The sequence below is a fragment of the Ursus maritimus genome, unplaced genomic scaffold (genome assembly GCF_017311325.1).
Source record: "Ursus maritimus isolate PB19 unplaced genomic scaffold, ASM1731132v1 scaffold_22, whole genome shotgun sequence".
NCBI lineage: Eukaryota > Metazoa > Chordata > Mammalia > Carnivora > Ursidae > Ursus > Ursus maritimus.
In genome coordinates, this window is record NW_024424675.1 from 29,681,013 (window position 1) to 29,692,273 (window position 11,261).

The 11,261-nt window shown below is 38.8% G+C and overlaps 1 protein-coding gene across 2 annotated transcripts in view; it reads left to right on the top strand.

Moving 5' to 3' along the window:
* Positions 1-11,261, top strand: part of TOP1 (DNA topoisomerase I) — an 87,716-nt gene that overhangs the window by 42,402 nt on the left and 34,053 nt on the right. Inside the window, exons 4-8 of one of the 2 annotated variants that reach the window (XM_040638311.1) lie at positions 1,431-1,554; positions 3,008-3,063; positions 6,067-6,162; positions 7,158-7,233; positions 10,624-10,736. In XM_040638311.1, coding sequence (XP_040494245.1) covers positions 1,431-1,554; positions 3,008-3,063; positions 6,067-6,162; positions 7,158-7,233; positions 10,624-10,736 — 465 coding nt within the window. The remainder of the gene's footprint in view (positions 1-1,430; positions 1,555-3,007; positions 3,064-6,066; positions 6,163-7,157; positions 7,234-10,623; positions 10,737-11,261) is intronic. The other variant, XM_040638313.1, reaches the window with a different exon arrangement.

Here is an 11,261-nt window from a genome sequence, read left to right on the forward strand (position 1 = left end):
TTTGTTTCTCCCTTTTTTGCCTTTGATGTGCCCAGGTGTGCTGGCGAAATGTCTTTAGAACAAACTCCATGAGATAGACATAGCCTTATGAGCTCATTGCTGGTAAAATCTACTTTTTCTGGGCTGAAGGCTAAATGTGACAGATGGGAAATGCAGTCTGTGGTGGCGGGAAAGGCAGGAACCGATGCTGACTATAGGCCTGTCTCTGTCAGCTGGGGTTGCTGCCAGCTCTCCTGCGTCTGGGGTGGGCTCCCCAGTTCATAGCATTTGAATTCAAGTCCCTTTTGTTAACTTGTGGAATATGTCGGTTGGTGCAGTGGACAGGTTCCTAAACTGCCTGCCCAGTGCACTGAAGAAAACAGTTCTCCAGTGTTCTGCCACCCTAAACTATAGCTTGTGATTTTTGCTTATTGCCTCTTTAGTCTTTGTCCACATGCACACTTTTATATGGTTGCAGTCCCTTTATATATTCCCGTTCCTCCATGCATGGCCATAAACATTGTCCATATATATTCATAGGGCTCACAAAGTATAGCATAAGAGCTGTGTAATTAGATACATCACAGGTTCCCCATTTTGTTCCTTACTAAGGTTGTATCTCCTTTCTTGGTGGTTTTTGTTTGTTTGTTCTTACTTGTTTTTTGTTATGGAAAACATCAAAATGAACATCATTTGTAATGTTATTTTCCAAAGAAATTTCCAGGAGCTAGATCCTGGGGTATGAGCCTTTTTAATGGCTCTTGCTTTCTAATGTCATATTTAGTTTTCCAGAGGAGTAGTGCCTTTACAGTGCTTACCAGTATGTCCACAAACCCCTTTAAAAGCAAGGCTTTTAAACCTTTAGCGCAGGACATGTCTTTACTTTTAGCTAGGTCTTTTCTTATTGTGAAGGAAGGACCAAGCAGGGTTTATAAGCGCCATCTAGAAGTAACTAGCTTTTCCTAGTTAAAGCTAGCAGGAAACATCTACTGTGTTGTTGGGCTGTTCACTGCGCAGAGCCACCAAATGCATTTTTTGTGTGTGAATTGTTTTTACTTTCTCACATCAGATTTGAAAGCTCAGTTTAGAGCTTTCATCCGTCATAGTTTTTGCTGGTAGAATGTTGTAGAAACAGTGGGCTTGCTGTATATTCTTAGTCACTTAAAAAAAAGTCCTGGTATGTTTAGAATGACTACGTTTCTCTATTTGGTTCCTTTGCTCCTTCAAAAAAAATAAAAACATCAAACAAGATAAAGTCCAGTTGCCAAGAGCCTCTACTTGAACCTCTGTCAGTACTGTTTATTTAAAGCATTGTAAGTTTCCATGGTTTCATGTTATCCTAGGCTATCTTGTGAGTTGATCTTGTGAAATAAACCCTTGTGGTCCCTACTCTGGGCTAACTCTTTGTGTCTTTTTTTTTTTTTTTTTTAATTTTTTAAAACTTTTTACAGCGAACATAAAGATTCTGAAAAGAAACACAAAGAGAAGGAGAAAACCAAACACAAAGATGGAAGTTCAGAAAAGCATAAAGACAAACATAAAGACAGAGACAAGGAAAAACGAAAGGAGGAAAAGGTACAGAATTTTCCAGTGGGGAAGGAAGAGCTGTGGGTTTCACTTTTCATTTTCTTTATCTTTAAAAGCAAGTAATAAAAGTACCCTCACTGCACAGTAAGATCTCTTGGCCTTTGAGTGAAAAGGTCTCTGTCAGGAGACTTCAGCATCAGTCATAAACTATGAAAACCAAAGCCCTTTACCACTGGATTTCACAAGACCAGATCTATCCATATCATTATCTTACTTTAAATGGCAAATGGGTAAATTAAGAATGTAAGGTTTCTAGAAATGCCATTGTTCTTTTATGGGGAAAATTCTGGTTTTGGGAGAAGGCCTAGGGCCATGTTGGTCTTCTGTTGAATGAGGTCCTTCCTGAGTGGAAACTTAGTGATGCTGGTGCTTTTGTGGCTTTTGGTTCCAGCATAACTAGTATAAGCCTTCTCAAAATCTCTAGGCTCATCTGGCTACAAATGAGGGGTATGGTGTGTAGACTTTAAAAAAAAATCGTTTTGAGGCACCTGGCTGGCTCAGTCAGAAGAGCCTGTGTGATTCTTGATCTCAGGGTCATGAGTTTGAGCCCCAAGTTGGGTGTGGACGTTGCTTACATAAATAAAAAACTTTAAAAGTTTTTTAATCTTAAATAGAAAAATAAAAATAAAAAAATATTTTTAATTTAGTTTCTAAGAAAGTGATTTTGGTACTTGATAAATTCAGGCAATATGAAATAGGGAATATAATGAAAATTACACCTTCCTTGGGGCGCCTGGGTGGCTCAGTCAGTTAAGCATCTGACTCTTGATCTCAGCTCAGGTCTTGATCTCAGGGTCGTGAGTTAAAAAAGAAAAGAAAAGGAAATTACACCTTCCTTTTACCCCTTGCTCATTGTCCTTTATCTTTCTCTTTCTGGAGGTAGCCACTATACTGACTATTTTTTTGTATTCTTCCAGAGATACCATATGTTTGTGTCTGTGTGTGTGTGTGTGTGTGTGTGTGTGTGTACATGCATGTGCATACATATATATGTGTATCCTTTTGTATGTCTGAAGATTTTTGAAAGACCAAGTGTCTGGGAAAGGAGGGGGAATGTGAGTGTACTTTGCCTAAATCAGAGAAGGCAGGAAACAGACTATTCCGTTTTGTTTTGTTTTTTCTCTGCACTACCAAGGGCAAGTCCTTGAGAGATAGAGTATATTTATTGGGGGGGGGGGGGCCTGCCATCATTTAAAGGTAAAAAGCTGCCATTTTTGAGGGGAAACACTTCTCAGTAAATTGGATGATTCACCCTGAAGAACTGTAAAAAACGAGTCTTAGGAAAATGTGAAGACCTTTGCTTCACTTGTTCAGTTTTGCTAATAATACGAGTAAGTCTGCAATCAAGATGTTCCAAGAATTGAGGCCAGATGTTCTCAAATGAGAGAGAGGCTTTTTCTTTAGTCCCTTCAAGGTACTAATCAGTTACTATTATTTTCAGGTTAGAGCCTCTGGGGATGCAAAAATAAAAAAGGAGAAGGAAAATGGCTTCTCTAGGTAAGACTCTTCTACCTTGACTGCTCTTTCTCTTGGCCAGCTGTGCATGTTGTAGTGTTGTCTGAACTTACCTAAAATGTACTGACCTGGCCACCTCTAGGTTTCCATGGAGGTTTGCAGTGAGAGGACTTGGTCTAAGCTAATTTGCCCATCTCTGAAGTGTCATTTAGTGAAACTGACCAGCACATTTCCCAGAAGGCTATTTTGAGTGGAGAAGATTGACAGGAAGAAATTTCTAGAATTCAGATACAATTTACATACCAGAAATTTCACCCTTTAAAAGTGTACAGTTTATTGGTTTTTAGTGAATTCACAAGGTTGTACTACCTTGCCCTACCCTACTCTTAATTTCAGAACATTTTCATCTCTCCCAAAAGAAACATCATAGTCAGTAGTAATTATGGAGTATCCTGAAAAACCCTATTTTGAATTCCTCCTTAGTAATACAATATTCCTTCCCCCATCTGCCCCCCCAACTTAATCCACAGTTTTGCTTTCTGTGGTTTCGTTTAGCCATGGTCAGCCACGGTCAGGAAGTAGGTGATCTTCCTTCTGACATTGTCAGAAGGTCGGTAGTAGCTTAATGCTATGCCACAATGCCTGTGTCATTCACCTCACTTCATCTCATCACGTAGGCATTTATCACACATCACAAGAAGAAGGGTGAGTACAGTACAATAAAATATTTTGAGTGAGGAAGGGACCATGTTCTCATAAATTTTATTATAGTGTATTGTTCTGTTTTTATTATTAATCTCTTGCTATTCCTGATTTATAAATTAAACTTAACCATAAGTTTGTATGTATAGGAATAATTATGGTATATATATAGGGTTCAGTACTTCTCATAGTTCCAAGCATCCGCTGGAGGTCTTGGAATATATGCCCTGCGGAAAAAGGGTGACTACTGTATTCTGAGGCTCATCTATAGTCTATAGAAGCTTACTTGGTCTACGTTTTAGGGATACGTGTAGAGTTGAGTAGAAATACATGATCTCTTTTCAAGAAGAGGAAAATGCATACAATCCAGAGGTCAGTTTTTCTGTACTATTTTTGCCATTTTGATTGTTTTCCTCATCTGCCTCAACTCCCTAAAAAAACCCCAGTTTCATAAGTTTATGTTCATATATTTTCACTTGCTCCATTGAATGACAGGATGGATTTCCTAGGAGATGTTGGAGGGGTTTGCATATTGACTAGAATAAAGTGTTGGGGTGTTTTGCTTCCTTGAAAATCTGAACTATCAGTTTCATTTGGGAACATTTTTTAAAATTCTGCCATGTACTCTGAGTCCCTTGACTAGGAGAAATAGGTGCCCTCTTCAGGCATGTTTTGTAACTGTTTTAGGAATGCGGAATAATACAATTTAAGAAGCATTAGAGCTGCAAACTACCCTAGGTGTTCTGATTTCTTAGATAAAGTGAGTACAGGGTGGCTATTTTCTGCCAAGAGACCGCCTTGGACTTTTATAAACTAACACTAAGGTATGAATAGACTTTATGGACTTGGTGTGTCGTCCAGGATTCAGTTTCAGACTTTCCACGTTAGAAGATCAGGAATGCAGTCTTCCAGGCACGGGTCTCTGTATTCCCTTTGCTGGACTGCTTGCTAGCTTTTGCATGTTTGTCTTTGTAGACAATCCAGATTTTACTGGGCGGAACACAGTTTTCTGATAAATTGTTTTAGAAGTTCTTCCTTCAGGCCTAGTAACTCTTCCCACATGTTAACTTCACCCATGACAGTACTAGGATCTAACATTTACTTAACTAGTTGGGTCAGTGGCACTGTTGCTTTCCTTCTGGTACAAAGCGTTTGGAGATACTGGACTCGATGCTTTGCTAGTGATTTCCATGGTAAGGGGAAGCAGCTATAGAGATTGGCATTTGAGGAATGTGCAGAAGTAAGAAAAGCTAATCTCTTTAAACATTCAGATTCTGAGTCAAGCAAAGGGATCCAGTATGCTTGGGGAGTTTGGGGGGTGGTGGCATTGAAACCCCACAAATATCTTGACTGTTCTTGGCAGCTGAATCTGGATGCTTATCCTTTGGACCCCATAGAGACGGACAGTTTCATGTTGGGAGGCATTCTCTGTACTGAGTTATTTAGCTTCATAGGTGCTTCTGGCTGTGAATGGTGAGGTTCTGCCTAGATGTGTCAGGCCAGGGAACATCCCAAGGCTGCGATGATTGCTGGTCCCATGGGTTTTTGTTTTTGTTCTTTTCCTCCACTTGTTCCTTCCTCTTTCTGGTTCAAAATAGTTGTCTAACAGAATGATCTTTTTATATTCATAAGGCAAAACGTCTTAATAAAAATAGGGCAAGGCACTCTTCTGTGTATAAAGTAAGTAAACCAAGGGAGGAAGTTGAACAATGACTAGACTTGGTTTGGAACGGCTTCAGTTTGTTTATGGCCTCTTCTCTCATTTAGCATATGCCCTTCTTTTGTTGTAATGTCAGCTTAGTTATTTTCCCATGTAACTAAGGTTAGTTTCCATTAGAACTTTAAAGTTCAAGTTTGGGAAATAAATTTTTATTCCCTTCCATATAAAAGCTATATTTAGCTTTTGGAGTACTAAAATAATCAGTTTGGATCATTTGAGGATTTAGATACATAGTAGATCCCTTGAGGATTTAGATATATAGTAGATCCCTCCTGCAAGGTGAGGGAACAATTTAAGTTTGTTCCTGTTGTGGGTTGGGTGGTGCTGGCAAAGGCAGCTAAGATACAATAGAAAAGAATACTGATTTAGATTAAGGAGTCCTGATCCCAGATCTTGATATTGCCTGTTCATCTATAAAGTGAGGACAGTACTGTCTACTTCACGGGGTTTTAGTGAGATATTAAGTGAAAAGAAGTGCTTAGAGAAAACCTTTATAATGTGTACAAATGCATGTTGTTAATCCTTATATTAGCTCCTTCTCAGTGAGATGATTTATTCCTACTTTAGATTATTTAACATAATGTAGATGTTCCCAAACTCATTAGTTTTTTTTTCCTCTTTAGTCCACCACGAATTAAAGATGAACCTGAAGATGATGGCTATTTTGCTCCTCATAAAGAGGACATAAAGCCTTTAAAGAGACCTCGAGAAGAGGATGAGTGAGTATTTTTTTTTCTTTGATTTTTGAAAACAAAAAGGATTTGTTTAAAGAATAAATGTGATGTAGGTCTCTCCAGTACACAGAAAAACTGCATTAATTGACTTCAGTCATTTGGAATTTGTGATTAATGGGCTGGGCAACGTATTTATCTTTGACTTATGAGATGCAGGGTTTGCTAAGCAAATAAGTCGTGTATCTGAGGCTTAGATGGAGAATATACATTTTTATTATTTTTTCATATTAAAAAGGTAATGCCTGTTTATTATAAGAATTTCAAATAATACAGAATTCATAAAGAATATTTAAATTATTTAAGTTGCCTTAAATTTATTATCACCTACCACAGATAATTTTTCACTGTTAAAGCAATTTTTCCTAGCATCTGTGCCTGTCAGTGAATCCTAAGTGATGTTTCAGTGTATAGAGATAATAAAATTGCTCTTATGACAGTTATTTGAGGCTTATGTGTACCTCTTTCTCAGATTCCGTGAGGTTAAGTTCTATTCCTTATGTTCAATCTTGTATAGCTTATTATGCTTCAGGAATCTACAGAGGATTTATGGTAGAAAGTGGATGAAAGAGAGGAAATACTTGGTGAACTCATTTGTATTCATTTAGAATGCATACAGTATTTCTTTCCTCCCCTTTCCAGCCGAATATTATTTGTGGTAGCCATTGTTGCACTGGGCATTTGGTTCCCAGACTTTCATCTTCTGGTGGTGTCTGTTCCCATAGATAGCCTTCCACTCCCCTTCTCTTCTAGGCCTGTGTATAGTCTGAATTGTTTGTTTTGTTCTGTGTAGGACTATAACTGTTGGTCCTTGGTCAGGCCATCTTTCTCCATTCCTGTTCTGACTGTAGAATGTCCGCTCAAGAATAATGGTCATACCTGCATTGGAAGCCTCTAAGAGGAGTTTTGGAGATCGTGATCTTGTTGGTGAAAAGTACTATGTCAAAGTTGTGTTAATTGCATATTCGTATTCCCCTTTGTAGTGCCGATTATAAACCTAAGAAAATTAAAACAGAAGATATCAAGAAAGAGAAGAAACGAAAACTGGAAGAAGAAGAGGTTAGTACAGAGACTGTGGCCCTTGGAGGCTTGGGTTTGGCGTAGGGAGTCTTCCGTAAAATAACTTTTGAAGGCAGATGAGTTTTAGGGAATGTATTGGTCTGTGGTAGAGGAAACGGTGAGAAAAACTCGTAGATGTGTAATGGTGGCCGTGGCACTGAGTTTTAAGATCTCTCTTAGCCTTCCAAGGTGTCTACCCATAGTGCTGCTGCCAGCTGATGTTTTTGGAGGAACTACACCATTTTCATACATGCAGAGGAAGTGTTAACAAGAAATAATACTTTGGCTTTCAACCTGGAAGAGTTTTCCCTAAGATTGTTTTTTAGCACTCATATCTAGCAATGCTTGCTCATCACTCACTTTGGGTAACTGTGTGTTTAAAGTCCTTTAATTGGGTGCCCCTTGGACATATGATGAAACCCAAGCTCTTTACCACATACCACAACTCCTCCCAGTCTGACCTCTGCATCTGGTGCCTTCCTTCATCTTGTGCCTCTTCTCTAAATTAGCTTGTTCAGCCACACTGGCCTCCTTTGTTTCTTTTCCACACTGGATTCTTCTGTGCTTCAGAGCTTTATGTGGCACATGCTGTTCCCTCTGTCTGGAACACACATGCTCTTCCTCCCTTCTGGCTTATCACCTTCCTTAAAATCTCAGCTCAACTCAAGTACTTTTCTAGGGGCTCTATTTTATGGTTGTGGTAGGTTTAAAAATACAATAATATGATTCCTTTTGACACTTGCTGTTTCTTGTACTAAAGAGTTGTTAGCAAGTAATTCAAGAGAGGGATGTCAGAAATTCACAGGAGTCTTAATCTTGCACTCTCCTAAGAGAAGGGGTTGAGTGAGTTCTTAGCTCTTGTGGTGCATTTGTGGTTAGCCTCGGTCATGGGTAAAGTGGATTCACAAATATTAAGTCAATAGCTCATCGAAATATGAGAAGTAAAGATAGTGATAGTAGGGAGCAGTGAGTTTTAAGGGTATTGCAGTAGTAGTAAGAGTGATAATAACAAAATCAAATGTAATAGATGCTTACCACGTGCCAAACACTATTAATGCTTTATATGAATCCTTTCATTTAATCCTTACAACAGCCATTAAGAGGTAAATATTGCTACTGTCTATTCTCTGCATTTTATAGATGCAGAAGCTGAGGTATAGAGAGGCTGAGATCGTTTGCCTGAAGTCACACAACTACTAAGTAGTAAAGTCAGGATTTGATCCCGTGCAGTCTGATGCCGGAACCAGTGTCCTAGCTACATGTTATTCTGTCTCCTGTGTGATTTTGCTGATCTTTTAACTCCTCAGGAAGGAAGAGGGTCTTTAATGAAATCACATTAAGACTATTAATGAAGGGGTACCTGGGTGGCTCAGTCAGTTGAGTGTCTGCCTTTGGCTCGTGCCATGATCCTAGGGTTCTGGGGTCGAGCCCATGTTGGGCTCCCTGCTCAGTGGGGAGCCTGCTTCTCCCTCTCCCTCTGCTTGTGCTCTCTCACTCTGTCAAATAAATAAATAAAATCTTTAAAGATATATATTAATGAGTAGGTGAGCCATAGAGAGATGGTCAGGTCCTAGATTTAGAGAACTGGTTTTTCTGACAACTAGTCTGTTCTTGGCAGTTCCAGTTTATGAGCACCAACTCAAGGAGTTAAGAGTAAAACATAAAAACTCCAGTTTTATGTAGATGATCAGTACAGACTAGTCAGTAAAGAAGTGTAAAACTTCAGCTTTCCATGCTTTCTGTATGCCCTTAAGCCTTTGTTCCGTTAATGTAAAATACTACCTTTCTCTGAGTTCGGAAGAGTTAGTAATAACTATTTTAAACCATTTGGGAAAAAAGGACACTTTTTTTTTTTTTTCTTTTCAGCAGCCGTCTCCCTGCAGGGGGGAAAAATGCAAGCTTGAAAGACTTAGAATTAATACACGGTCTTCTTATGGCTGGGACCCTAGATGGCGGGAGCAGTCCTGAAACTTCACTCACTGGCTATGGTTTTTTTTCATTTCTGGGAATTGTTCTGAAGTTTCTCAGTGACTGATTATCCCATTTTGAGGCTTGAAAATATACAGTGTAGCCAGTAGTTTCCTGATGGGACCATCTGTATGCCTGTTCAGAAGCTGTTCAGAGAGAATGTCTTAACTGAATAACATTTCCCTTTCCTGTGGTGTGTTTCAGGCTAAATAGTAAACATTATCTGAATTAATATGATTCTCTAGTACTTTCTTCTCCCCAAAATACTTGTATATTGGTATTCTCCGTTCCTATTTTAAAATATGTTTAATATTGTAGTCATTCCCTTCCTTCTACCCCAAAGATCATTTGCTTTAAAGTCCTGAGTTATCTGGATTGCTGTCCTGTCATGTAGTCCTAGAATGTTTTTATATTCCAGTCATTCCCATGAGTCACACTATGATTTTTCTGGTAAACTTGGGCTCTCTTCATGGTCAGTAGCAACTATATGACCTTGTTTGAACAGGTGAACAAGCTTCCGTTTCAGAGTTTTACTTGATTATAACTGCATATGTCAAATCAAAGTGTTTATATAAAGGTCTTTCAAGCTCTGCCATTCTGTCACTGATTTTAAGATGACTCAAAACCACTTTTCATAGCTATATAAAACTTGTTGAATAAAAAGTGATCTTGGATAGTTAAGACAAAGGAAAATATTCTTTAAAAGAGTTTATATCATGTGCGGCAGGACCCCCACTTGTTGAATAGCACATTTTTGTCTGGATGTACGTGTTTCGAGATTTATCTCCTATGTTAATTATATTTGTGCCACAATGACAGCTCATGTGGGGTCATAGTTCAAAGAAGATCCATAAAGAAATACTATCATAGGAATTGGTAATTATTTTAGGACCTCCTCAGCACTTGTTTACTGCTTCCTGACTTTGTGTATGCAAGCAACAGTGATAGGAAGTATTCCCCCACAGCCTTTCTCAGATTCAGTCAGGAATTTCCTTTCAAATTATATATCCTATAAATACAAGGTCTCCTGTTCCCATTATTTGATGGTGTTCGAAGAGGTTTAAAGATGAATAGATCTAAAAACAAGTGAGGATAATACACTGGGATTACTCTCTATAACAGTGCTTTCCCAAACATTCCTCTGAGGCTAAAAAAATATATAATTTCCCAGGCTCTTCCCATGCAAAATGAGTGTTTTTAACTACTTTCTCAGGTAATCATTTGTCAGGGAGTTTTGGGAAATACTGCCCTAGAGAAAAAGACCAATAAATTTTCACTCCTCTGTCAAGTTTGAGAGCATTAGATTTTAAGAACCTCTCCAGTTTTAATATTCTGTGATTCCAGTTTTTCTTCCTAATGGCCCCTCAAAACTACTTATATGTGGTTGGTACTTAATTGCTTTCTTACCATGTTTCTTTGTAGGACGGTAAATTGAAAAAACCCAAGAATAAAGAGAAAGATAAAGATAAAAAAGTTCCTGAGCCAGATAGCAAGAAAAAGAAGCCGAAGAAAGAAGAGGAACAGAAGTGGAAATGGTAACATCGCAGCACTGGGTTACAGTGTCAGCTCTCGGATTCCACAGCCTATTTAAACAAGAGTGTTATTAAAATTTAATAGCCTGATGTTTGGAGGAGGAGGGAAGTACTTAAAAAATCTCTCCAGAATAACAACATTCTGAAATAAGTTTTCCAGTTCATAGTGAGAAGGCTAACTAGCTCTCAGCCTATTGGATCTAAAAACTAGGTCCTGCCCTGTTGAACAGAATGAACTATGGAAGTAAACTGCGTGTGTCTGTAGGAATATGAAGAAAGTTGCATTTGAAATGATAGGGAATGGGGCGACTGGGTGGCTCAGTCGTTAAGCGTCTGCCTTCAGCTCCGGGCGTGATCCCAGGGTCCTGGGATCGAGCCCCGCATCAGGCTCCCTGCTCGGCGGGAAGCCTGCTTCTCCCTCTCCCACTCCCCCTGCTTGTGTTCCCTCTCTCACTGGCTGTCTCTCTCTGTGTCAAATAAATAAAATCTTAATAAATAAATAAATAAATAAATAAATAAATAAATAAA